The sequence below is a fragment of the Dipodomys spectabilis genome, unplaced genomic scaffold (genome assembly GCF_019054845.1).
Source record: "Dipodomys spectabilis isolate Male_0828 unplaced genomic scaffold, ASM1905484v1 ptg000480l, whole genome shotgun sequence".
Lineage (NCBI taxonomy): Eukaryota > Metazoa > Chordata > Mammalia > Rodentia > Heteromyidae > Dipodomys > Dipodomys spectabilis.
The window spans coordinates 1,774,641-1,801,357 of NW_024871157.1; the positions used below are offsets into that span (position 1 = coordinate 1,774,641).

Consider the following 26,717-nt stretch of genomic DNA (forward strand, 5'->3'; position numbering starts at 1 on the left):
ACAGAGCCACTTCCAGTTTTCTAGTGGTTTATTAGAGAGAAGAGACTCATGGACTGTCCTGCCTGCGCTGGCTTTGAAACTATGATCCTCAGATCTCAGCCTCCTGAGTAGCTAGGATTGCAGGCGTTGAGCCACCAGTGCCCAGCAGGTAGGGAGCTTTATAGGCAGTTTCCAGCTCCTAACATCAAGGATTCAAACATTACTGGTACATTCTTCACACTCAGGAAATATCTGTTAAATAAACACAAGTGGAATGAGTGACAGACTATCCTATAATCTAAAAACTTATGTGGCATCCCAGGTCCCTGAGGTGACATTTGATTCTTATTACCACTAGAGGGCAGCCCTCCCTACATCCAATCATGTTAGGAGATAAACATGAAGGTGGTTCCCTTCCCAAGTTTTTGGGATTTTGTGTGTGTGTGTGTTTATGTTAAGGCTTAAACTCAGAGCTTGGGTGCTGCAACTAAACTGTTTCACTCAAGGCTGGTGTGCTCTACCACTTGAGTCAGAGCTCCATTTGTGTCTTTTTGGTTAACTGGAGATGAGTCTCATGGACTTCCCTACCTAGGCTGTCTTTAAAGTACAATTCTCATATTTCAGCCTCCTGAGTAGCTGTTAGGTCCACCTGAGTCTGTGTGCAAATCGACATGTAGGTTTTCCCCTACCCCCACTGCCCACCAGTTTTCCAGCACCTGCATTACCTAGGTGACTGGCACACTTGGGCCAGTTACCTCCCCTTTCTCTGAGGTCACATCCTGGGCCATCCAAATCACACCTTCTCCCCACCTCTTTCCTACTTAACTCAAACCCTGCCAAGGGTCGGCCCTTTTTTCCAAGGACCTCACTGCAGGGTGTGCCAGCAATTTGCTGTCTTCCTAATAAACTTTTCTGCTTGAACCATGTGGTAGTTTCCTTCAGTGAACCTTACAATAGCTAGGATTACAGACAAACCACCAGTGCATGGCTTCCTGGGTGTTTTTGGGTTTTTTTTGGTTGGTCATGGGGCTTGAACTCTGGGCATGGGCGCTGTCCCTGCGCTCTTTAGCTCAAGGCTAGCACTCTACCACTTAAGCCACAATGCCACTTCCGGTTTTCTAGTGGTTTATTGGAAATAAGAGTTTCACGGACTTTCCTGCCCGGCTGGCTTTGAACTGCGATCCTCAGATCTCAGCCTCCTGAGTAGCAAAGCTTGTTATTGTAATGGACTTTCAACTTATTTCGCCTTCCACTTCCAGTTGGTATCTGGTCTCAAATATCACTTCCAAAGAAACAACATTCCTTTACCTAAATAGCTCCACGTCTGGATGTGTCACATCACCCTGATGTCTTCCCTTCATAGTTCTGACCAATAGCACCTGAAATCTAGCTGATTTATGTACTGACTTGTTTGTCCCAGTATCCCACTACTAGACTGTCCTGAATTCCTGCTTCCCAATGGAAAAAGGTTCAATGAATATGATAATGAAATACCCTTGGGGGCTGGGAAGGTGGCTCAGTGGTAGAGTGCTTGCCTTTCATGCCTGAGGCCCTGGGTTCGATTCCTCAGCACCACATAAGCAAAAAGAAAAAAGCCAGAAGTGGCAGAAGTGGTAGAGTGCTAGCCTTGAGCTGAAGAGCTGAGGGACAGCACCCAGGCCCAGAGTTCAGGCCCCACTTCCGGACCCCCCCCAAAGAAAGAAAAAAGAAATACCCTTGGTTCAGGGAACGCCTTCCTCCCTATTTGCCTTTTATATGTTACCTTTAGATGTAGTGGGGCCTAACTTCTGAAAGGGAAAAGGTTAGAAGCCAGAAGGAGAAAACTTACTTATTTAAGGAGAGCAAGATGGTCTGGAAGTGATGGCACAGAATACGGCTTTGGGGTGTAGGCAGTTTCTGTTCCCCAAATCTGGACATCATGCTCCTCCACTTCCCATGTGCTCAGATCAGAAGTAGGAAAAAGAGGAGTTGGGTGAAGTGGCTGGCTATTCAGGAGGCTGAGATTGGGAGGATCGAGGTTTGAGGAAAAAAGTTGAAAAGAACTCTATCTCAACAGAAAAAGCTAGGTACAGTGGTACACATCTGCTACTCTAGCTAGGATTGGAAGCATATCTAGGAGGATCAGTGTCTAAATATGCCTGGGCAAAGAGCAAGACCTATCTCAATCATAGCTCAGCAGTACAGCAACTAATACTCATGAACTCCTGAGTTCAGACACCCCCAAAAAGAAAAATAAAAAAGGCTGGAGATGTATCTTAGCGGTAGAGCATGTGTTCAGCATGTGCAAAGTTCTGGATTCTAGTCCAGCAGCAAAAAAGAAAGAGAAGAAAGAATAAAAATATCATAAAGACCTAGGGAGGCGGGAAGAGAGTTGTGTAATCACCTGTTACCCTAGAGCACCTAAGCGTCAGTAATTAGCAACTTTTCTCTACCTTATTAGAGCCAGCTGGGACCCTAAGCGGTATTAAAGCATTGAACAGATGAAAAAACTCAGGCCCCTAACAGAAGTACCTTAAAAAGACACAAAGCCAGGGTACCAAAGGATCCCATTTTAGCAACGCCTCCAAGCACTGTGTGTGGCTCCCCCCAGTGGTCAGGAGGTATGCATTCAGCTTTTGAGGTTTGTATCTGAGGGGAAAAAAATAAAACTACTTTAGACTCTATATGAGGGTGTAGACCCAAATGACCTCTGCCCAGGGCTGACCAAAGATAGCATGAAGTGCCTTAGGAGTAGCAAGTTTCCTAATACAGGGTGAATAATAGTTACTGTTAAAGTAACATTTGCACTCAGGGCTCAAACCTGTAAGCCTACCTACACAGGAGGCTGAGATCTGAGGATGAGGTTCAAGCCAGTCCAGGCAGGAGAGTCCAAGAGGTTCTTATCTCCAATAAGCTACTCAGAAAATACTAGAGGTGGTGCTATGGCTCAATTGGTAGAGTGCTAGTCTTCAGTAAAAGAAGCTTAGGGACAGTCTCCAGTACTGGCATAAATAAAACCCCCAAACCAGGTACCCTGTTTAAGCACTTCATTTTGTTAAACATTAAATTGATTATTAATACAAGCTTGGCTCTGGTGGCTCACACCTGTAATCCTCACTCAGGAGGCTAAAATTTGAGGATCGAGGTTCAAAGCCAGCGAGGGCATGAAAGGCCGTGAGACTCATATCTCCAATAAACTACTCAGAAAACCGGGAGTGGTGCCGTGGTTCAAGTGGTAGAGCGCTAGCCTTGAGCTGAAGAGCTGGGGGACAGCACCCAGGCCCCATGACTGACAAAAATAAATAAATAAAAATTAAATATATTAAACTTGGTAGTACCTCTCAACAACTCCGTAGTCTGTTTTTTGTTTTTTTTGTCGGTCCTGGGTCTTGAACTCTGAGCCTGGGCACTGTCCCTCAGCTCTTCATAGTACCTACCACTTGAGCCACAGCTCCACTTCCGGTTTTCTGGTGGTTAATTGGAGATAAGAGTCTCATGGACTTTCTTGCCCAGGCTATCTTTGAACTGTGATCCTTAGATCTCAATCTCCTGAGTAGCTAGGAGCTACTAGCAGCTGTCCCTGGGCTTCTTTTGCTCAAGGCTAGCACTCTACTCCTTGAGCCACAGTGCCACTTCCAGCTGTTTCTGTTTATGTGATACTGAGGAATTGAACCCAGAGCTTCATGTATGCTAGGCAAGCACTCTACCACTAAGCCACATTCCCAGCCCCAAGCCTCATTCCTTGAGCATGAGCTCTCAGAATAATGCTTGCATACCATTGGTGATGGGAAGTTCACTCCTTTGGGAAGCCATGCATATCCATATTACTTGTTTCTGATAATTCAAGGTTGTCCTATGGAGCTGAGCTCTATGAAATCCTGCTGCTGAGCTCCGGTGCCAGCTTCACAAGTCATCTGGAAAGCAGCATTAGAAGTGATCCCGAAGGTTTTCACGGTCAAAGAATAAATCATGCTGGAAAGACAGAGTTAGACGTTGTCAAGGGACTGGTTGCAGAATTCAAAATTAAGTTCTGCTATTCATCTCAAAATAGTCTGCTGAGCCTAGAACTCATCCCGGGGAAGCACATGCTCTGCCTCACAGGTTCATCCTCCTATTCCTAGGCCCTGAGGGCTCAGTCCAATTGCTAGGCTAGTGTTTTTTTGTGTGTCCAGGATAAGCAATCTTTTCCAACCCCAAAGTCATGAAGGCAATTAACCTGTTTTCCCTCCCTTCCTTCCTTCTTGCCTTCCACTATACTGGAGTTTGAAGTCAGGGCCTTGCACCTGCTAGGCTCTTCTTGTTCAGATGGTTGACTCTCTACCACTTGAGCCACAGCACTACTTCTGGCTTTTTCTGTTTATGTGGGAGCAAAGCTTAGCACAGACCTTTCCCTGAAGCCCTGCTGATGCAGTGAGGAGTTTAGATGATGATGTCTTGTTCTAGAGAATCGTGGATCACAGTGCTTCATTACAACAGAAGTTAACTGAGGCCCCTGCAATGAGTGGGGAGGGCAAGCAGTGTGCTAATGTTCTTACCAGGAGGCTTGCAGGTGTGTTCTGGGTGTCCACAGAGATGAAAAAAACACACAGACTTTGCAGGGAGGCACTCTTCACGGGGTCTGAACCTGTTTCATCTATGTGTAACTCTGCCACTTTGGGCAAGCACCCCAACCTCTCTAAGCCCCATCTGTCGAGTGGGAACAGTGAGGGCACTTTGGCAGCCAAGGCTGTTATGACTGTTCCACGAAGAACATCTGTCTGGCAGTCAGCACAATGCTCAATAAATGGTGGCTACTGTTCTTCCTCTTGTGAAGTGTGTTCTGTTGGAAGAATCGAGCCTCCTTCCAAACCCAACGAACAGTATGACCCCCACCCCCACCCTGCAGGATGCAAACAGGAAGAATAGGAACCGCATGGAGGAGTTGTTAGAATTTTCCTTAAGCAGTGGAAGGATTATGAAGAAAGGCAAACTAGAGATGTTGGAACTCCTACATATGAGCAATGGCAGGGGTGCCGACGGACGGAGAAAGGAAGTGGTGTTACTGGTACCCAGAAGGGACTGGAATTAAGTTGGTAGCGAAGCCAGATCCAGACTGGGCCTATCTGCTGGGAGAGAAGCAGACAAACCGGAGACGTAGGGAGGTTGGAGAAACTCTGGCTCCTCCCTTCTTCCCGCCCACCAAACTCCCGTCCCTACATCCCGTTGGTGTGTCTGTGCAGAAAGCCTGCTGATTGGACAGCTGCAGGGGTGGCCTCCCTGTGATTCCGAACAAAGCAGGGAAGAGTGAGGGGTGGGTCCGAGGGCAAAGAATCCCAGGCCCAGCACTGGGGACTGGGTTCTATCTCCTAAGTTGCAGATTGCCCATCACAGAGCAGTTGGGTCCGTAAAGTGCACAAGAACACTTTGGTTCAGTGCTTGGCACACGGTCCACAGGACGGAGTTGGCGGGTTTTTTTGCTGAGAGTCAAAGGTGGGGAAGCAGGGAGAGTGAGAACTGGGGCTTGGGACCAAGCCCAAGGTACAGGCTCAGTGCTGGTGCGGTGGTATTTTTATCCACATGGACACCCATCCAAATGTCCTGTGTCCATGCTAAGCTGATGAATCTGTCAGCCTCCTTTTAGAAGTCCTGAGTCAGACCTGGCCACAGCAAGGGGAGGGTAGTGGGAACTTCTGTCCCTCCGTTTCCACAAAAGGATTTCAAATCCACCGGATTTTTATTTAGTGTCTGCTTTCAACTGCTGCTGCCAGACTTCCCTTGCTACCCTCAGCCTAGGGCTGGGCTGCTTCCAGGATCCCTCTTTGTATAATTAAAAAGAAAAATAGAACAGCTGATGTTGCCAAACATGTATTTAAAGTGACACCCTGAGTTCAGGGAGTGAAAAATAAAAACGTTTAAGGTTTAGATTAAAAGTCTCTGTGCTCTACTGTCTCCTGACCCTGGGATTTCTCTGCAGCATGGATGCCTTTAATCCCCTGTCCTGACTCATAAAAGCCCTTTAGACTGAGGGCATTTATTTCCCAGAGAACTGTTCCAGGCTAATCACATAAAAATGCCCAGCTTCCCAGGAACAAGTAAAGCGCACAGTGGCTTTGTGAGGCCCCAGGGAAAGTGGGGAAATGGATGTGCTCATCACCCAAGTCCCTTTCCTTCCCCGAGCCTTTCCATCAGAGAATCTAGACAATTCTGGCCCTTAACTTTCCTTAAAACCTGAGTTCTTCCTTTGAGCTTCCTTTGCCACTCACCCAGGCATAAACTACTCTTCTTGTGTGTGTCCTGGTCCTGGGGTTTGAACTCAGGGCCTGGAGGCTGTCCTTGAGCCTTTTTGTTCAAGACTAGTGCTTTATCACTTGAGTCATAGCTCCACTTCAGGCTTTTTTTTTTGGTGCTTAATTGGAGAGAAGAGTCACAGACTTTCTTGCCTGGGCTGGCTTTGAACCTTGATCTTCAGATCTGAGCCTCCTGAGTAGCTAGGATTCTACGCATGAGCCACAGGTGCCTAGCTCTCATTCACCTTTTTTCCACTCATGGCACCCTACAACTTGAGTGATAACTTCAGTTCCTGTTTTTTGTTGGCTAACTGGATATAAAAGTCTTGTAGATTTGTCAGCCTGTGCTGCTTTGAATAATCTTCATATCTCAGCCTCCTGAGTTGCTAGACATTTATCACCTAGTTAAGAGCATTTATGGAGTACCTATTGAATGCTGAATCCAAGCTCACCATTCAATTCCGTTATATTTATCAAATATCTACTGGATGTCCCCATCTCTAACCAGTGCCTAGGTATACAGTAGTTCAATAAATCTCGGAATGAAGGAATCCCTGGTGTTCCTGCTGAAACAGCCTGTAAATAAAGAAAAGGTTATAGGGCTGGGAAGGTGGCACAGGGGTAGAGTGCTTGCCTTGCATGGATGAGGCCCTGGGTTCGATTCCACAGCACCACATAAGCAGAAAAAGCCAGAAGTGGTGCTGTGGCTTAAGTGGTACAGCACTAGCCTTGAGCTGAAGAGCTGAGGGACAGTGCCCAGGCCCAGAGTTCAGGCCCCATGACTGACAAAGAAAAGGTTTTAATGTGGGTGTATTCACCTTTATCACCTTGTGCTCCCAGGTACTTTTCTCAGACTTTCCTTATTTAGGAAATAGATTTGTGAAGGTGAGGCTGGACTGTCCCTCCCACTTTCTTGTCTGTTTCCTAGTACCCCAAAAGGAGTCTTCCTGTAATACATCTCCTTTGAGGCCTGAGATCTGATTACTGCTACTGGCCCCTGTGTTCTTTAATTCAACTAGTAAGAAGGCAGCAGCTGACTCCAAACGTGGTACTGCTGGTGAGCCAGGAGCTGGCTCTACTTGGCCTGACTTTGTAAGCTATAAAATGAAGGATTTAAGGTTATGACTCTTGTCATAACCACTTGCCTGAACTTTACAGTGCCAAATTAAAAAAATTTTAAATTATCGCCAGATGTCTGTGGCTCACCCCTGTAAAATCCTAGCTACTCAGGAAGCTGAGATTTGAGGATTGAGGCTAAAACCAGCCTAGGCAGAAAAGTCTGTGAAATTCTTGTCTCCAATTAACTACTAAAAAGCCAGAAATGGCACTCCTTAGATAGGCTGAGTGCTCAGCCCTAAGACTGATAACCCTGAACCCCAGTTTGTTTTCCCTGTACTTCCAGAGACCAGCTACAAAACAGAGTTCCTACCCCTTCCCACCAGTGATTCAATTCAGCTCTGAGAAGGGAAAGTTTACTTATATTTATCAGTTTATTGTCTGGGAAGGTACAATGGATACAGATTAAGAGCTTGGAGGACGAGGTAAAGGTGAAAGGGTGTGACTTCCACACCCTCTGGGCACTTCAGAACAAGTTGTTGGCTCTCAACTTTGTTCTTTAGGGCTTTGTGTTTCTATATCCCAAGGCCTCAAACCTCAAACGTGCCTGGTAAAGGCTCTTCCACACAGCTACATCCTCATTCTCCCTTTTGAATTTTTATGTGTAATTGATCAACTCATTGGCCACTAGTGATCAAGTTTAACCTTCAGCCTAATTTAGCCCTTTTTTGAGGCTAGGAAAGTTCCCATTCTCTGAAGTGACTTTTGGTCTACCAGAGACCAGCCCTCCACCAGGGGGCCACCAGCCAGTAATCAACTCATTAGCAAAAAAAAAAGACAAATCCCTTTGAAGATCTGAAGGATTTTTGAAGCTATCATGCCTGGAAGCTGGGATAAGACCTTATCATTATTACACAAAGGCTAAGTTTAAAACTTAGGATTTGTCAGGCACCAATGGCTCACACCTGTAATCCTAACATTTCTGTGGTTCAAAGCCAGCCAGGGCAGGAAAATCCATGAGACTACTCAGAAAAAGCTGGAAGTGGTGCTGTGGCTCAAGAAAGGCTCAAGGACAGAGCCTAGGCTAGGCTCTGTGTTCAAGCCCCAGGACTGGAAAAATAAAATGAAATAATTTAAGTCAGGCACTGGTGGCTTGCCCCTAGTAATACGAGCTCTAGCTACTCAGGAGTCTTGACACTTAGAAGATCCAGGTTTGAAGCCATCCCAAGCAGAAAAGTCTATGACTCATCAATTAGCCAGCAAAATGCCAAATTGGAAATGTGGCTTACATCAGCACAAACCTACAAACATGCATATATATGCACAAATAAAATTAATTTTGGAGTGCTGGGGATCTAACCCAGGGTTTTGTACATGCTAACCACATGCTGTCCCACTGAGCTGCATACTACCCCTATTTTAACATATTTCACTCCCCCCCAAATATGTATATTCAAGGTATATAAGATACTCTGATACATACATACATTTCGTACAACTTACCTGCTCATTTTTTATTCTCCCCGGCCTTGATCTTCCTGCTCTGAGTGCCTCTCGTCTCATCAACACAAGTCACTTCCAGCACCTACCATCTCACACTGGACCGTTTTGAACCATATGCATATGCTACGGTATGAATGTTGAGGTCACTCCAAAATTCCTCTGTGGGAATGTGGCACTCATACCCAGTGTGATGGTATTGAGATGGGAAATCATTAAGTCTTCTGGGCTTTTGCCCTCAACAATGGGATTGGTGTTTATAACATGGATCTCTGGGCCTGTGGGATGGCTAGGGATGTAGCTCAAAGCCTAGCACAAAGCACTGGAAAAAAAAAAAAAAAAGAGGGCTGGGAATGTGGCTTAGGAGAGTGTTTGCCTAGAATATATTAAGCCCTGGGTTCTATGCCTCAGTACCACATACACAGAAAAAGCCAGAAGTGGCACATGGCTCAAGTAGTAGAGTGCTAGCCTTGAGCAAAAGAATCTCCAAGACAATGCTCAGGCCCTGAGTTCAAGCCCCAGGACTGGCAAAAAAAAAAAAAAAAAAGAGACCTGGAGAGCTCTAGCTAGTTCCTACCTTCATGCTAGTTACAGCTTCAAGGTGAGCCCCTGCCAGAGACCAATAAATACATTTCTCTTGCTTAGCAGCCCAAATGGACTAAGCAACCTGCTTTTATGTTCAAGCCTTTTTGTTTTACTTTGTGCTGCTATCCTGAGGCCTGGTGCTTTCCCTGAACTTTCACCCTGAACTTTCACTCTTAAGTCTAGAGCTTTACTATTTGAGTCATTGCTCGACTTCTGGCTTTTTGGTGCTTAAATGGAGATGAATCTCTCAGGAACAGGTGGCTCACCCCTGTCATCTTAGCTACTCAGAAGGCTGAGATCTGAGGATCTCAGTTCAAAGCCAGCCTGGACAGAAAAGTATGTGACTCTTACCTCCAATTAACCACCAAAAAACAAGAAGTGGTGCTGTGGCTCAAGTCGTAGAGCACTAGCCTCAATCTGGAGAACTCAGGGACAGGGCCCAGGACCAGAGTTCAAGCCCCACAACTGACAAAAACAAAACAACACTGGAAGAGGAGCTATGGCTCAAAGTTGTAGTGCGCTAGCCTTGAGGAAAAGAACTCAGGGTCAGCATTCAAGCCCCACGTTCAAACCCAACTGACCAAAAAAAAAAAAAGTGTGTGGGGGGGGGGGAGGCTGAAAATGTAGCTTAGCAGTAGAGTGCTTGCCTAGCATGCAGGAAGCCCTGGGTTCAATTCCTCAGTACCACATATACAGAAAAAGCCAGAAGTAGCACTGTGGCTCAAGTAGTAGAGCACTAGTCTAGAGCAGAGAGGCTCAGGGACAGTGCCAAGGTCCTGAGGTTAAGGCTCAAGGACTGGCCCCACAACAAAAAAAATGTCTCAAGGATTTTCCTGCCCAGGCTGGCTTTAAAGTGTGATCTTCAGATCTCAGCCTCTGGAGTAAGTAGGATAATAGGCCACTAGTGCTCAGCTTATTGGACTGATTGGGGTCATCCATGTAGACACCTGTAGGAGTAGGTTACCTAGTTTCTGCCACACACACACACTTGTATGTTTATTGCACAGGTCTTCTTCAGAGCCCCTCAGCCTCCGTTCCTGATGTGGTGACCATCTCTGTGATGCTCAGGCTAACTAGCCTCAGTGTGGCTGAGGTGTGAAAAGCCAAGGGACCCAGAGGATGGGGTCAGGGAGGTCACAGACCAGGGAAGAACCTTTGTCCAGGGTCCAGTAGATGAATTCTGTAACTACCCTAAGTATGGCCTTTCCTTACTGTCCTCTCCTTCCCTGCCTCCACCTTTCCCTCACTTTGGCTGCCCCAGGACTGCAATGACTTCCCGGTAAAGTGGTACTACATAAAAACTATTTGGCCAGTACAGGGTTTGAAGCTTATGCTTGTTACTTTACCATTTACACCTTGCCTCCAGCCATGCTTTTTACTGATTTGGGAGATGAAGTCCAATGGATTTTTCTGACTGCGCTGGCCTTGAACCTTGATCCTCCAGATCTCAGGGTCCTGAGTAACTAAGATTAAGGAATGAGCTAACAGCTCTGGCTGGGCCTTTGTTCCGTGCATGCAAGTCTGTATTTATGCCCATGCTTTCATGTCGTTTTCACAATTCCTAGCAATGGAATGGGCCAGATTTTAAGTTACACATACCTTCAGCTTGACTGGATATCATCTCTCATTCCCCATGGACTTAATTCTTCCTGTCTGCCTCTCACACACACTTTAAGTTCCACCTCAGTTCATTCCTCTTGGGTCACATGGAACTCTTTCAGTTCCCTTAGAACATGTGCACCCCAATCACAAGGCCTTTGCATCTGCTGTTTTCTCTGCTGAGGGCACTTCCCCAATGCTCAGCCTAGCTAAGCTCTTCTCTCCCTGAGCACTCAGTTCTGTGCACTACTTCCTTGGTATAGCTTTCCTGACTTCCTCCCTAGCTTCAGACCAAGTCAACCTCCCCTATATTATGACTCTGGAAGCATTATATACCTTTATTGCTAGAGGTACTCAAGAGGTAGCCCACTCCTCAAGCATGCAGGGCTCTGGGTTCCATTCCCAGCTGTCATTCACAGGTAGTGTTCCACCAACTATGCCATTCCCCTTGCCCTCAGCTCAGTGACAGTTCTCTGAAAGCATTGGCCATACAGTTTGTTTGAGCTCACTGTCCTTTCTGTAGAACCCAATATGGTGGCCGGAATATACTAGGCAACTGGTGTTATCTCTGATAGTGAGTCTCAACTCATGCTTGAATTCAGTGGGTAATTTCCCCCCTTCCCCCAGCATGTTTTATTTTTTGTTTATTTTTTTGGTCCAGTTGTGGGCCTGGGCTCTGTCCCTCAGCTCTTCAGCTCAAGGCTAGCGCTCTACCACTTGAGTCACAGCACCACTTCCGGCTTTTTTTTCTGCTTATGTGGTGCTGAGGAGTCGAACCTAGGGCCTCATGCATGCAAGGCAAGCGCTCTACCACTGAGCCACCTTCCCAGCCCCCCAGCATGTTTTAATATTAGAATATACTAGGGCTGGAAGTAAGCTCAGTGTTGAAGTGCTTATGTGAAAAACCCTGGGTCTCATCCCCAGTACAAAAGGAAAGTAAAAGATAATGACAATGTGGCCATGGTCGTTCCCGTCAAGTTCAGACTCAGCTCAATAAACACTAAGTGAGTTTGCTGGACCATGCCATATTGTAAGTGCCTAGCAACTGTTAAATTACTCCAAGGTCCCCTTGTCTATTACTATAATGAGAGTAATTATGGCTGGTGTTTGCTGAGCGCTTACCATGTGCCAAGTGCTCTGCTACCTACTTTACAACTGCCACCTCATCTGCCCTTGCTTTGTGCCCTGGTAGGTCTGGTTATCTTCATCCTACAGGTGAGGAAACAGCAGCAGGGAAGTAAACTCAGTTGTCCTGGGTCACACAGGTAGGAAATGATCCAAAAACTCTTGGCAGCCAGACCTGCCAACTGTGCCTCTTTATCAAGAGACTGCATTTTGCCTTTCTCCAACTGTGTTGCTTCCAGTTGGGTTCCAGAGTCTGAGTTGTTAATTACAATGCTAAATTGTATCTACCATTATTGGGCACTTAACTCTCATTTTATTTGGTATTTTCTGAGGACCTACAACATGTTCAAGCTCTATCCTAGAGGCTGAGGATATAGAAGTAAACAGAACAAAGTCTCTTTTGTGGAGTTAACAGTCTCATGCGAGGAGAAAAAAAATGAAATACATGATAGTGATGACTCCTTCAGAGAACAGAAGTCTGATTTCATTTCTCAACAATGTCATTATTCCCACCGTGCAAATGAGGTTCAGACAGGTGAAGTCACTTCCCTGGGGATGCACATCTAAGGGGCTGAGAGAAGTCAGGACTCCAGGTCAGGGACCCAAGCTGCAAATCACCCTTCCCTGCATACCTAGCCATTACCTAGCACAGGGGTGGAAACAAAACAGGTCAAACTTACTTTCAAAGCTTCTGCCCCAGCAGGCAGGCAAAGGTGACCCCTGGGAGCCTAGTTCAGATATCAAGCTAGTAGGAGATGGAGCAGAGATTGGCACAGGGGCTCAGGAAGTACAGGAGCAGAAGGTGAAGGCGCCCCCTAGGGCCACCTGGGACTGCTGGCTACTCTCAGCCTAACAGTTGGCTCTGCGTCTGTCCCACCCCGTTGAGCCATCTGTCTCCAGCGCCTAGGCCAGGCAGGGGCATCCAAAGCTGTATTGCTTGATAATATTCTCAGGTCTGCTTCTGCAGAAGCCACTATCACATGCAAATAGCAGTCTGCTCTCTTACCCCACATCCCTAGCTTGGGGGTCTTGAAGGAGGATGCAGGATGCTTGTACACCCCAGCTGTGATAACATCAGGTCCTCTGTCCCCATGGGGCTTGGAGGACAGTCAAATAGCTCCAAGTAGTGTGGGCAGGCTTTGAAGGAGGCCAGTTAAGAGAGAGAGAGAGACAGGGCTATTTCACCCATGTTAAGCAGTCTTCCCCCAAATCTTCAATGCGAAGGAAAGCTAGTGTTAGGATTCTATGACCCGGGGGCCCAAATGCACCTGAACAAATGCATCAGATTGAGCCTTTTCATACAAAACTGGCTCTTGAGATCTATGATCTGGCTCTAATATCGTCTATATAACTAGCCCCATCTCACAGATGAGAAAACTTGAGGCTTATTTGGTACACATAGTCCAAGATTAAACAGTTCACCATACTATTCAGGGATTTTTCCTATGCAAACGCTTTAGCAATCAATGCCTTACATGAGATAATGCATGTAAAAAGCTTCACCCTCCCCCCCAGCCCCGCTCTCCCGTTTTCCTCAATAGAGACATCTAAACATGAGGCCATGAGGCATTACCACGAAATTTTGCTGGACTTCAGGCTCCTTTAAATCCAGCAATTCAGGGAACCCAGGAAAGGGCAATAATTAAAACCCAAAGACCCAATGCCCTCTCAAAATTCCCCCATCTGTCTGGCTCCTGCTCTGTGCTCTGGGGCCCCTTCAGGTATCATCTTCTGCCAAATAGGGTGTTTCTCAGAAGTTGCAAGTTGTGGGCGGTTAAAAAAAAAAGTTGCAGCCTGAAGACAAAAGGTTTGAGTTTTGAACAAAGGGTAGGGTGAGCCTGGAAAGTGAATGCTGACACATCCTCTCTCCAGCTGGGAGATGGGGTCTGAGGACTCCAGCAAAGGTCATCTGTCTCCACATCTCAAGGCAGGAAATGCAATTCAATCCTCCCAGTGACGGATCACTTTGCAAGATTAATGGAATCCTCTCCAACCTGGGTCTCTGTTCTGACAGCACAGAAAGTCAACCAAACTGTTTTCCTCCTACTCAGCAAAGTCAGCTGATTTCCTGTTTCAAAAGTTCAAAACTTTTCTCTAGGACATTTGTTTCTGAGTATTCCTCTGCTAGGTAAAATACTGCCTACTGGGGTTAGATCTAAAGATGGCACTTAGAGATTCTGAGGACTTTTCTACTATCCCTACTTCACATTTGAAAATAAAATAAATGCAAACCTAACAGTCCTGCCAGAAAGGGTTAAAACTATCAGCCCTCTTATCCATCCCTTGAGGCTTGTCAGCCAATGACAACTGAGCATGATGAAGTAATTTCTGGCTTTTTATTTCCATTGGTTAACACACGTGTCCATCAATCCAAAGATGCAAGTTTTGAAAGAATCTTTGAACTTTTATGACTCTCTTCTTGGCATTAACCCTTTAAACGAACTCAGCTATTAGTTCCAGTCCTTTTACAAGAGGAGAAATACTGTAAAATGAAGAATTCTAGATTGAAAATTAAGTCAGTTAAGGCCTGACAGTCAAGGCTTTTCCTTACTTTTTTTTTTTAAACTTCAATAACTGGGGACTGAGGACTAAAAATTAAAAAGAATGGTGTTTAAGAACAATCTGGAACAGAAGTAGCATGGTCTGTTGTCCTCTTAGATTAAAATAAAAATATTTTTGAGTTTCAAAAGTAATGCAGAGCATGGCAGAATTTGCTATGACTTTTTTTTGCTATACTGCTACTCCATTTTTCTTCCTTCTCCCCTTCTTGTGCCCAGAACTTTCACATGATGGGCAAATGTACTACCCTAAGTTACCTCTCCAGCTGGAACTCATTTTTAGCTTACACATCTCCATGGCACAACATTTAAAAAGGCACCTCAACATATAAAATGAAATTAGCTGTCAAGTTCAAAACTAGGCAAAATAGATACCAAAGAAATAACTTTCCTTCTGTTTTCAGGTTTTTTTCCCCCAATTTTTAAATCTTCCCTAAGGATGTAAGATACCTAATGATTCATTATATATAATCGGCTTTTATTTTTGTCAGTTGTGGAGCTTGAACTCGGGGCCTGGGCTTTGTCCCTGAGCCTATTTGTGCTCAAGCCTATTTGTGCTATTGTTCTACCACTTGAGCCACTTCCAGTTTTTGAATGGTTAGTTGGAGATAAGCATATGACAGGGACTTTTCTGCCCGAGCTGGCTTCAAACCTTGATTCTCAGATCTCAGCCTCCTGAGAAGCTAGGATTACAGGCTTGAGCGACAGGTGCCCCGCTAAGAATTACTTGGTTTGTCAGTTGCAGGGCTTGAACTCTAGGGCTGGGCGCTGTCCCTGAGCTCTTCTGCTCAAGGCTAGTGCTCTACCACTTGAGCCATAGCACCACTTCCTAATTCTCCAACTTTTAGCTTCCTTTTCTTTTTGTAGTACTGGGGTTCAAACCCTAGGTTTTGAGTTTGTGAGATCCAGGCAAGTGAGACAATCTCACTCTAGCAGGCCCTTAGAATATGTCACCTGCAAGCTCACATGGTAAACATTCATCATACCACAGGGGCTTTTTTCCAGGAAACCTTTGCCAAGATATGATCCCCTGTCTTCAAGGAACCTTCATTCATTCCACAAGTGTTTCCAGGAGGTTGATAAAGGAGATTCAGCGCCAAATCAAGCTGTAATGGATGTGTAGCCTGGTGAGTGAAGGACATTGAGGCTAAACTGTTTTTGTTGTGCTTTTGCGTCTTGCTATGTTGTCCAGCCTAGCCTTGAACCTTCCAAGTTGCATGTACTGTCATGCTTAGCTCAACATTTTTTGTTCATTTTTCTGAGACAAGGTCTACATTGTGTAGCAGACTGGCTTCAAACTTTAATCCCATTGCTCATATCTGCTCAACAGCCAGATGTGGCCAGAGGCAACACTATTAGACAGTATAGATATATAATATTCCCAACATGTTTTTTTTCTATGCAACAGTCCCCTAAGAGGTTCATATGCTGGTCAGTATGCAGGCTCTGGATTCCTATCAGCTTGGGGTTCAAATCCTGTAGCTGTTGTAGTCACTGTAGTTAAGGAACTTGACCTCTATTTAAGCATTGGTTGTAAAATAGCAATTACAGTCCCACCCTTAAAGCCTTAGCAAAGATTCAAAGACATCTAATTGTAAGGTGCTTTGCTCAAAGGTATACTAAATTCTTGGGGCCTGAATTGAACTCAGGGCTTCATGCCTGTGAGGCAAGCACTCTGCCACTAAGCCATATTCGCAGCCCCCACACTAAGTTCTTATAAGTCAGGAACTATTGAATTTCTGTTGATGAGAACAACTTCACTTTCTTTTACTTTTCTTTTTCTTTTGTTGTTGGTCGTCGTTGGGCTTAAACTCAGGGCCTTGGCGTTGTCCCTGAGGTCCTTTGCTCAACTAAGTGTTCTACTACTTCCAGCCACATCTCTGTTTCCAGTTTTCTGGAGATAAGTCTCATAGACCTTCCTGGATTTGAATCCTTAGATTTCAACCTCCTGAGTAGATAGGATTTCAGGTGAGTCACTAGCCCCCAGCAAATGTTTTTTTTTTTTTTTTTTTTTGCCAGTCTTGGGGCTTGAACTCAGGGCCTGGGCACTGTCCTTGAGCTTCTTTTGCTCAAGGCTAGCACTCTACCACTTGAACCACAGCGCCACTTCTGGCTTTTTTCTGTATGGTACTGAGGAATCGAACCCAGGGCTTTCTGCATTCTAGGCAAGCAGTCTACTGCTGAGCCCCATTCCCAACCTCACCTTCAGTTTCTTAACTGCCCAGAAATTCTGAATTCTGATTTCTCAGGGTTCCATCCAGCAACAACCTTTCCTTGGAAAGGGCAACAGTCCATCTCCCAAACATGCCCCAACCATGGGGCTGTCCTTGTTTTAGGGCCCATAGCTCCTCAGTGAGCCTGTGACCCTTGAAAAGAACGAACGAATGGGAAAACAACAGACAAGATTTGCAAGAACCAGCAGGAGGGTCTAATGCAATTTTGAATACAATTGTCCTCTAGTTTTCCTGTAAGAAAATTTCATCTTTCTGGCTCCCTCCCTCCCCTCCTCAACTCCTTTGAGACAATCAACCAAAGCTGGAACTCAAGGGTCTTGGCCCTTCCCCCTTTTGGCCCAAAATAACCTCCTCCCCCCCCCCCCCCCCACTTTGAGCCAAATGCTTGGAATTCTTTCAACAGGAGGACAAAGCCTTTCATCTGCCCATTACTGATAAAGAGAAAATGCAAATATGCTGGGCAAGGTGATCCATCAAGGCCCAACATTTATTGAGTGACACCTTAGACCCAGGCAGGGAAGGCTTTACAGGGAGTCAAAGGGGAACAAAACCCAGCTGGCCTATTCTTCCCTCAGTTTGTGGTTTCCTCAAGGTTTGTAAAGGGAGGGGATTAAATTAGGCAACTAGTCAACTCTACCCCGCTCAGACAAGCTAGGAACTTCCCACTAATGTGATAAATGGTCTTTAACTGTTTTCACACTAAGGTGGCTGGTAGAGCACTTTTTCCCTAATGCTGGCTTTTGGGAACAACATGGAGCCACAAGGGGAGAAGAGAGGAATCTCAGTGAGAAAAGATGAAGGAGGAAGAAAGAAGATCAAACATCCCATTTCCAAGTTTTGCCTTATTTTACTTGTCATTTTCACCGCAGCTCAGCCTAGGCCCCCCTTTGAGCAGGGTCACTTCATTTTGTGGGAAAAGTGGAGCTGGTCAGCGCCAAAAATGCAGCCTTAACCAAGTTCGGCTTCAGCTGGAGCACTAGAGCCTCACAGACCAGCTGCATAATCTTGGGTGCCTTAAGAGTCCAGTCTCCTTTTAAGAGTAAGATTAGGTGGAGGAGTGGCTCAGGTGGTTCAGGGCCCACCAATGTGATGAGCAAAAAAGTCAGAATACTGAGTTTGAATCCTGCTCTTGGACAAAAGAAAAAAACAAAACAGCTTTCATTCTCTTGGGAGAAGCAAAGAAAAAGGACCTGGTTCTTGGTGGGGATAGGTGTGGAAAGGCCCTTACTCTGAATGACTTGATTGGATCCAGCCAAGTTAGCACAGGAGACTTGAGGTTGAAGAAAAATTCTGGTGTTTCATTCTCATTCAAAAGTTATGTTTACAGCTCCAGATGGGTATTGTGGGGTACACCTGTAATGTAATTCCAGTGTTTGGGAGGCTGAGGCCGGAGGATTGTGAGCACTAGGCCAGCCCAGTCTAAAGCCATTATGGACTATAGAACTATGTGGCAGAAGCCTTCTCTTGAGGGGACCAATCTGGAGCTGATGGCTCCTTTCAGGTGTGGGGTGGGGAAGCCAGGAAGCCACTTCCCGCTACAGGGTGCTTGTTGGCAGGGGCATGGTCTGGAGGCAGAGTAATCATCATGCAGATTCCTAAATTCTCCAAGCCTCAGTTTCTCAGTCTGCAACATAATCTGCTCTAACTAGCCCACAGGGTTAAAAACAAGTAAAATACTGTGTTCTGCACCTGCTGGGGGCATCTAGGAGACTGCTTGGTGTAGCTCTTGATACCTTCATCTTATCAAGAGCCCCAAGGACGTTGGGCTGGAGGAAAGCTTAGCACCAGCTTTTCTCACAACTAAAATGTAGTTGAAAAACCCAGGGCCAATTCTGAGTGTAGTCCTGTCACTTTCATCTTAATGGAAGTATAGGAAGGAATATCTCCTATATTTGCTGTTAGCTGACCGTACCTCTTTTTCCTCTAGTCTATCCGGCTTCAGTCCCAAGCATTGGGCAGGGGAACAGGGGAGCACTCCCGGACCTAAACATTCCAAGTGTGCATAAAGGGTACCCTTATCCTCTCTCAAGCATTAATCAAACTGCTCCCCAAGATTCCTTTGCCATGTCCTTCAGAGAGATTCCTTTCCACAACTTTCCTCCTATAAAGCGGCCAACAAGGGCTTACCTTTTACTTCTTTGCCAGCTGCTGATAAGCTGGATCCGATTCTCTGAGTGTTTCCCACTGTAGCATCGATTTTCTCCTCCTAGCGAATGGCAGGACCTTAAGAAAAACAACACCACAACAAAAAACCCGCCCAATTTCTGTTGCAGGGCGGGTTGCTAGCCGGGAACTCCACCGAGGTCGACAGAATGAATGAAAGACAATGTCTCCCGGCCAGCGGCCGTCTGGCTCTGCTTCCTGTACCTGTGCGTGTCCGCATCTTTTAAGTTTCCCGGGCTTAAAAGTTGTGCAGCCCATACAGATATGGAAGTGCCCTAATTTCTTCCTGAGCCCCTCCAGTGCTTCTTCCACGCAGGACGTTAGGTAGCGAGTTCCTAAATGCGAGTTTGGGCAGGATCACGCGCTCCAAAAGACAAGCAGCAGGAAAACAAAATAACCATACAAAATGTTCTGCATTCGGGTCACCGAGGCCGGCCATGGGGGTGGGGGGCAGGGGCCGGGGAAGGGGAGTTCGGGGGGGGGGGGGGAGGGTGCCAGGCCCCGGGGGCTTTCTCGTCGGTAGGCTCCGTTTGCATTTCCGCGCCTCCCGCTGAGGCCATCCGTGCAAATCTGCACCTCCCTCCCCCCTCCCCTGCTCCCCCCCCTCCCCGCCCCGCCATCTCTGGGATGCGCCCGCCGCCTTGCAACTCAACCCTCCAAAAGTCAGCCCGGCTCCCCACTCCCGGGCGGCGGCGGCGGCGGCGGCGGCGGCGCCTGCGTGCAGAGGCGCACTCGTGACCCAACAACAAAACGGCGATGCCCGGGCGCTAACGGCGCCCGGTGCCTCGGGGGGCCCCCCCGCTCCGCCCCGCACCTCCGCGGGCCGCCGTCCCCGCCCCCCTCCCCGGCCGCCCCCCCCCCCCGGCCGCGATCGGCAACAATGTTTACGTTCCGGGGATTATGACGTCGGCGCCTCCCCCCACCGCCGAAAATGGTTTCCTAGGACTTTGCAAACGGATCTGCCCAAGTGTTGGTGCAAAACTTTGTAGACCTCGGCCGTGGCGGGCTTTATTTATTTATTTTCGGTTTGTTTTCTTTGGTCTTCCCTCCTCCCCCCCCTCCGCCAAAATGCCGGGGGCAGGAGTGTTGACAATTAATTGGTGAACTCTCCTAAAAAAATGGAGGCAGAGAAAGACTCTGGAAGAAGATTGGTGTGTAGCTCCCCCCCCCCCAAGTCTGTATGTGGTATATGGTAGATGTTCTTTTTTTTTTCTTCTTCTTTTTTTCTTGCTGCCTTTTCTTTCCTTTTCTGTATTTTGCAAGAGGACCGGAAAAAAAAATAAATTGCATGCAAAAGGAAGCAAGCGGCTCACTCCTCCAGTCCCTTGTGAGGCGCAGGGTCTCCGACACTTAAGTGGGAGGTGGTAGCGCGGAAAGGCGTGCAGGGGGGCCGAGCGGGCTCGGGGTTCGCTGGGAGCCCGGGGGGCTGCGGGGCCGGGTCGCTGGGCGGCGGAGGAAGGAGCAGGGGATGCGGGGGGGGGGGCGGCGGTGCGGGTCTCCTTCGGAAGTGAGTGTGCGCGCGCTCGTGGGAGATGAGGCAGCTGCTGGTGCGTTCCGGGGTCTGGGGTGGTAGCTTTGTGGCGGGCCGGCCGCCTCCCCCCCTCCCCAGCCCGAGCCTCCCCCTCTCACCTCCTTTTCTCGCGCTGGCGGCCGCTCGGCGGGGGCTGCTGGGGTCTCGAGCCCTTCCATTTTCCCAGCTTCCCCGGTAGCTCGAGGGCGGCTCCAGCCTCAGCAGTGCCGCCGGCCCCGGGTTCCGGCTTCCCGGCGCTGCCGTAACCGCCGAGCCCGGCGCCGCCGCGGCTCCTCCGGGGCCTACATCTGCCCCGGCAGCCCGTGGCCGGAGCTGCCCTCGCGGTGGCACACCCAGGCTCCCGGCCGGGGCGGGGGCGGGCGCGAGCCCCCCAAGTGTCGCTCCCACCGCCTCCGAGGACGCCGGAGGGCGAATGCCTCGTGCGGGGCGCAGCCCGGCCCGGGGGCGCCGGGCCCCTTGCCTTTCCCTGCTTTTCGGCATCCTGGGCATCGGCGCAAAGTTGCTCAGGCCGCAGTGGTGGGGTGCCGGGGGCGCACGGCCCCTGCACCTGTTCGTGCTGGGCCCGGGGTGAGCGGCGACCCCCAGTAACGTCCTGGACTCTCTGGTTGGATCCCCGCAGCGTCCGATTGACCGCCAGAGATACGACGAGAACGAAGACTTGTCGGACGTGGAGGAGATTGTCAGCGTCCGTGGCTTCAGCCTGGAGGAGAAGCTCCGCAGCCAGCTGTACCAGGGGGACTTCGTGCACGCCATGGAGGGCAAAGGTGAGGCGCCCCCTCCCCGGGCCGCCCTGCGCGCCGCGGGCCGGCCGCGCGCACGTGGGGAGGGAGCTGCCTGTGGCTGGGTTCGTATTTCGCGCCCGCGTCCCCCATTCCAGGGGATCCGGTGACGAAACGAGGCTGAGCACTGGGGGGGGTGGGGTGGGGTGGCGAAGGAGGAGGGCAGGCGGGAAAGGGGCCGGGCGCGGGCCTAGGCCCGGCCTGCGCCCACCACCAGCCCCGAGGTGGGCAGTGCCACGGGGCTGGTGGACTGAGAGGGACCTGGGGATGGACGGTGGGACGGAGGGAGGGCGTGAGCGCGGCGCCTTCCCCTCCCCAGCCGGTCGCGTTCCCCGGGCTGCTAGAAGTGTAGCCCTGGGGCTGAGCTGGGGCTCTTCGGGAGTCCCTGGGACGGTGGGGTGACGTCCCCAACTTGAAGCCTTCCAAACCTCCAAAACCTCTATCCTCCGGGGTCCTGCTAGTTGGGAACCCGGTGATGAGGGCCGCCTTTTGGGTTGTTGGGCTTGTACAGCACCTCCATGCCTGGGCTTTGTAGAGAGAGGCTCTTTACTTCGTGGGCTCTGTGGGGCTGGAGCCGAGACGAGGTGGGATGTGAGTTGCTTGGCCTAAAAATGCCACTGAGCCTGAGGTTTTTGTAGGGGTAGCCTTGAAAGTTTGCGTGTAAGGAAGTCGAGATTATAGGGTGACTCCCCCTTGGGCATAAGGCTGACATGCCTAACCCTGGCAGTTGGAAGATTTGGGGTGCCTCTTTGGGGAAGTGTTTGCAGTCCTGAGACCCTGAGAGCGCTATCTTTTGTGGGCCTTTCCTATGTAGGACAGACATGGGGACGCCCCAGGTTTTGGAGAGCCCTTCAGCTTCGGACCTAAAAGGCCTGAGTTTTTCCTGGGGTCCTCCTATTAAGAGGGTAGTTTGGGGATGTATTCCAGAGGTGGAGGAGATGCCCCTTTTGGGGGCTGAGGGAGGACTGAACCACCCTAGCCTGCAGACTGGGGCCAAACGCGGCCTGTGGGGCTGAGGTTGGGCTGCTCCCGCCTCCCCGGTCTTCTCTGGAGGTGGGGACGTTCATTTGTTCCCTCCTGAGTTGGCATTTCCTTGCAATCACTCAGTTTCCATTTTGTGGTTCCCCACCCCCTTCTTGGAAACCCCTTCCCCCTCGGTGAGCTGACAGCAGGGGAAGGCCTCCCCCCTCTGGGTTCTGGTTGAGTGCCTGGGGCCCCGGGTTAGCCCGAAGAGACTGTCCCCCAGGCTTTGCATTTTTGAAGTTTCTCTTTTGTGCTCCATGCCTCCTGGGGCACTGGGCTCTGGTGGGGTGGGTGAGAAGGGGGAGGGAGGAAGAAATTTCTTCCAGGCCAAGAGCCTAGTGCCAGACCTAACTGCATTTACATTCCTTCCGAGAAAATGGGATTTTAATTCTTCTCTTTTCTTCCTTCATTTGGCAGAGCCTATGAGAAAACAATAAAAACAATATACAAACTCTTCCTGGTCATTTGTCAGGAATCCCCAGCCCAGGCTCTCAGAGGTTTTTCTCTGGCTCATTTGAGGAAGTTGCAGTGGGAGGTGGGGCCAGGGGAGAGGGGTGTGTGGCTGGGAAGGTGACCGGCCTGGGAGCTCTGAAGGGCATCCTTCCATCTGCTGTCCTGGCTCCTTTCAAAGCACCAGGCCTTAGGGTTTCATTACTTAATTCAGATGCCCCAAAACTCGAGGGAGAAGCTGAGAAACAGGGGGAGCCCTTAGCTTGGATTCAAAATAGAAGCTTCTTAAACTTCTCTTCCTTTAAATCCTTGAGGAATCCCCATTCACTGGGAGCCCCTGGGGATCTGAGCCCCTGAGGTCAGGGCTTTCCAGGCTCGGGGGTTTTTGTTCTTTCTCTCCTCTGAGCTAGTTGTCTTGGCCTCCTCCTCCTCTTCTTCCTCCTCCTCCTTCTCCTCCTCCCCTTCCTCTCCCCTCCTCTTCTTCCTCCCCCTCTTCTTACCCTCCCCCCCCCCCAAGGCTGCCCTGGTGAACTGTTTCCTGGGCCCAAGCTTCAGGTGTCCTGGAACACTTCTGTCTCCAGTGAGTTGCTTTAGTTACCTGAGAATTTGAGGGACACAAACGTTTATCCCAACCTCCCTCTACTCTGTGGAGGCATGCAGGTTGGGTCAGACCTACCCTGGTTTGGGGATTGAGGAAGGGGAAAAAAATGAGTCTAAGGCCTCCTTCATTCCCCAGGACTTAGGGTGAGGATTTGGGGGACCATCTCAGACAAAGCTCAGGTAGACATCTGCTCTGTGAGTTTTCCTTCGGATCTTCCTATGCCCCGTTTGCCTAGTCCACCTGGAGAGTATCCCTCTCCATTCTCCAGTTGAAACAAGAATTGTGATGGCTCTAGCAGAATTTCACTAGAAGACAACAAAGCTGTGCCCAGTTCCCTAGTTATTTTGGCACCAAATACACAGTTTCCAGGGAAACCAGCTTTCTCCCCCTCCCTTTCACCATGCAGGATATTACAATAAGATTTTCACTGATGCTCAGCTACAATGAGAGCCCTCCTCCCAGCCTCCTCTCTCGGGCCTCAGATCCTCCCAGGTGGCATGCTTCAGTTTTGCAGTCCCTTTACTGTCTGAGCTTGGCCTCCAATGTGATTGTCTGTCCCTCTTCCTGAGCAATAGCCAGAGCTCTTTCAGTATGAGGCTCTTTTAAGTCTCCTCCTGGGTCCTTGACGGATGGTCTTGTGCTGTTCATTGACAAGTTTGGACCCGTGGGGGTAATGCAGAGAATGACTGAGTAGGCAGCGGAGCTGGTGGAGGGCATGGCTTCCCTGTCATTTTAAGGCAGCCTTTGCCATGCAGTGAGTGCCTGCCTCCAGCGAAGCCCCAACTCTTTCTTTTATCATCTTCCCCTCTGATGGATCCTGGTACATTTGCTCCTGAATAACTTAACCAACTTGCTTTAATTCAATTGTCCAAACAGATTTCAACTATGAGTACGTACAGAGAGAAGCTCTCAGGGTTCCCCTGGTATTTCGAGAAAAGGATGGACTAGGAATTAAGTAAGTTGCTGAAACTAATCGCTTCTTCCCTTGTCCTATTCCCTAATGATGAATATAGTTTTAGATGGGTCTCTCCTCCCCTCTTCTCACTACATCCCTGAGAGGGACCTTTTTCTATGATCTGAGCACAGCAATTCCTTGTTCAAGACCTGAGCAAGGAGAAACACTCTCCGAAGATTTTTTTTTTTTAAGGAATTTAAGAAAGGCAACACAAGCTGTTTAGGTAGTGGATGGCTTTTTGCCCTAGTCTGCCGATTCCATCCAGCATGCTAAGAATTGTACCTCTTTCCTCCCTCCTCCTCAAACCACGAAGACTCCCAGGCTGTGGGAAGTGGGGCGTTTTCTGTGGAAAGGTGCTTTCCTTCGATGCCAGCTCTCCCCTTTGTCCACCTGCCTCTGTGTCTGCCTTATATTCTGCTGATATCTGTCCACACTGCAGGTTGGAGAAGAGATGGGAGCAAGCTGGAAGAACAGGTTCTGTCCCATGGGCAGCAGTATGGGAAGAGGTTTACAGTGTCTTCCTACATTGTCTACCTCTCTAGCATCTGCTGCCAGACTTGCTCAAGAGTCCAATTCTTTTTTTTTTTTTTTTGTCAGTCGTGGGGCTTGAACTCTGGGCCTGGGCACTGTCCCTCAGCTCTTCAGCTCAAGGCGAGTCCTCTACCACTTGAGCTACAGCACCACTTCCAGTTTTCTGGTGGTTTATTGGAGATAGGAGTCTCACGGTCTCTCCTGCCCGGGCTGGCTTTGAACCGAGATCCTCAGATCTCAGCCTCCTGAGTAGCTAGGATTACAGGCGTGAGCCACCAGTGCCCGGCAAGAGTCCAATTCTTAAGAGTGGGACTGAAACCTTCAGCATCTTCATTAACTAATTCTGTTGTCCATATAGGCAATGTCAAATTCCTGGGAATAGTAAACAAGTGGCTTTTTTTTTTTTTGGCCAGTCCTGGGGTTTAAACTCGGGAAATAAGCTCTGTCCCTGAGCTGCTTTTTGCTCAAGGCAAGCACTCCACCACTTGAACCACAGTGCCATGTCCAGCTTTTTCTGAATAGTTTATTGGAGATAAGTGTCTCACAGACTTTTCTGCCCTGGATGGCTTCGAACTGTGATCTTCACAGATTTCACTCTCCTGAGTAACTAGGATTACAGGTGTGAGCCACCATTGTCCCTTGAGTAAGTCATCCCTGACCCCCTCTGAACTTAAAGGGTTCTTCCCCCTTTCCATACAACTCTGGAAGTTATTTTCTGCAGGGAGGAGACAAGACAGGGCTGTCCACCCTGCACAAAAGCAAGTGTTTGGCCTTTGACATCCCCCTTCCGTCTTCCTGCAGAAGGGGTGGATAGTGGATGTTTTGAGCTCTGTGGAGGTTCAGGTTGGGTTTACCACTTGCAGTAAGGAGGAGACTCTTTGTTCTACAGTGACTTCCCTTAGGATGCCAATTTCATACTGAGAGCAAGGATTCCCTCTTGGAAAAATGCCTTTCCCTTGGGTGGAAAGTAGAGCTAGCTCTGTTGCTTCTGGCTTCTCACCAGATGATTTGTGCTTCTGTACCCCCAGGATGCCTGACCCTGATTTTACAGTCCGAGATGTGAAACTCCTAGTGGGTAAGTTGCTTGCTGTGCATGTGGCTCAAAGGTATGCTGAGGCAGGGAGCAGGAGAAGGTCAGAGGAGGTCTTCAGCACCTGCCCATTTATTCTTTAAACTTCCTGGGAAAGCTAGTTTCCATGGGAGGAGCCGAGGCAGGTGTGAGCTGTAACCGTCTCTTCTGGAGAACAGGTCAGATTGCAAAAGTCCTGAGTAGCCCTATCAGAGGGCGTTTGCTGCTACAGTTTTATGAGGCAGATTTGGACCTAGCCTGCAGCTTGGGCGTCAGCAACACACAATCTTTGATCTCTCCTTGGTGTTTGTTTGTGGGTTGCTGGGTAAACGCTGGGTACTTGGTAACCCCTAAAAGACTTTTATGCTTTCCAGAGGAAGGATCATTCTTCCTCCTTCCTCAGAGTTCTCCACAGACCCAGGGTTGAGGCTTGTCACTCAGTGCTGAGCACTGCCTGTAAACTCCCCAAGTTACTACGCAGCACAGCTGATGACTGTCCACAAGTAGCAGATGGCATTTCAGATCTTCTAGGAAGTTGAAATAATTCCATTCTTTGTGGAAAATCACTTCTTGCCTATATGGTAGACTGTGAACTATGTCACAGAAGGTCCTGGCCCTCTTTTGGAGCAACAGGCAATCAAGAAGTAAACAGGAGGTGGGAGGCGGGTGGCTCAAGCCTGTCATCTGAGCTTTGTGGGAGGCTGAGATAGGATCAGAGTCAAAGACAGATCTGA

General features: G+C 48.7%; 1 protein-coding gene and 1 long non-coding RNA gene across 9 annotated transcripts in view; one reads left to right on the plus strand and one right to left on the minus strand.

Annotated features, from left to right (window-relative positions):
• Positions 1-2,406: 2,406 nt before the first annotated feature.
• On the minus strand, positions 2,407-19,411 carry LOC122098485. Its single transcript, XR_006145743.1, has 3 exons — positions 19,009-19,411; positions 3,735-3,930; positions 2,407-2,607 (listed from the first exon to the last, which is right to left on the minus strand). It is a non-coding gene; the product is annotated as an uncharacterized LOC122098485 (long non-coding RNA).
• A 542-nt stretch (positions 19,412-19,953) lies between these two features.
• The window catches only part of Kdm2b (lysine demethylase 2B), a 91,188-nt gene continuing 84,424 nt past the window's right edge, over positions 19,954-26,717 (plus strand). For 5 of the 8 annotated variants that reach the window (XM_042668910.1, XM_042668912.1, XM_042668916.1 and 2 more), the window contains exons 1-4: positions 19,954-20,195; positions 21,195-21,339; positions 24,305-24,383; positions 25,943-25,989. In XM_042668910.1, coding sequence (XP_042524844.1) covers positions 20,163-20,195; positions 21,195-21,339; positions 24,305-24,383; positions 25,943-25,989 — 304 coding nt within the window. In that variant the 5' untranslated portion in view covers positions 19,954-20,162. Of the gene's footprint in view, positions 20,196-20,537; positions 20,592-21,194; positions 21,340-24,304; positions 24,384-25,942; positions 25,990-26,717 lie in introns of those variants that run through there. The other 3 variants (XM_042668914.1, XM_042668915.1, XM_042668913.1) reach the window with 2 other exon arrangements.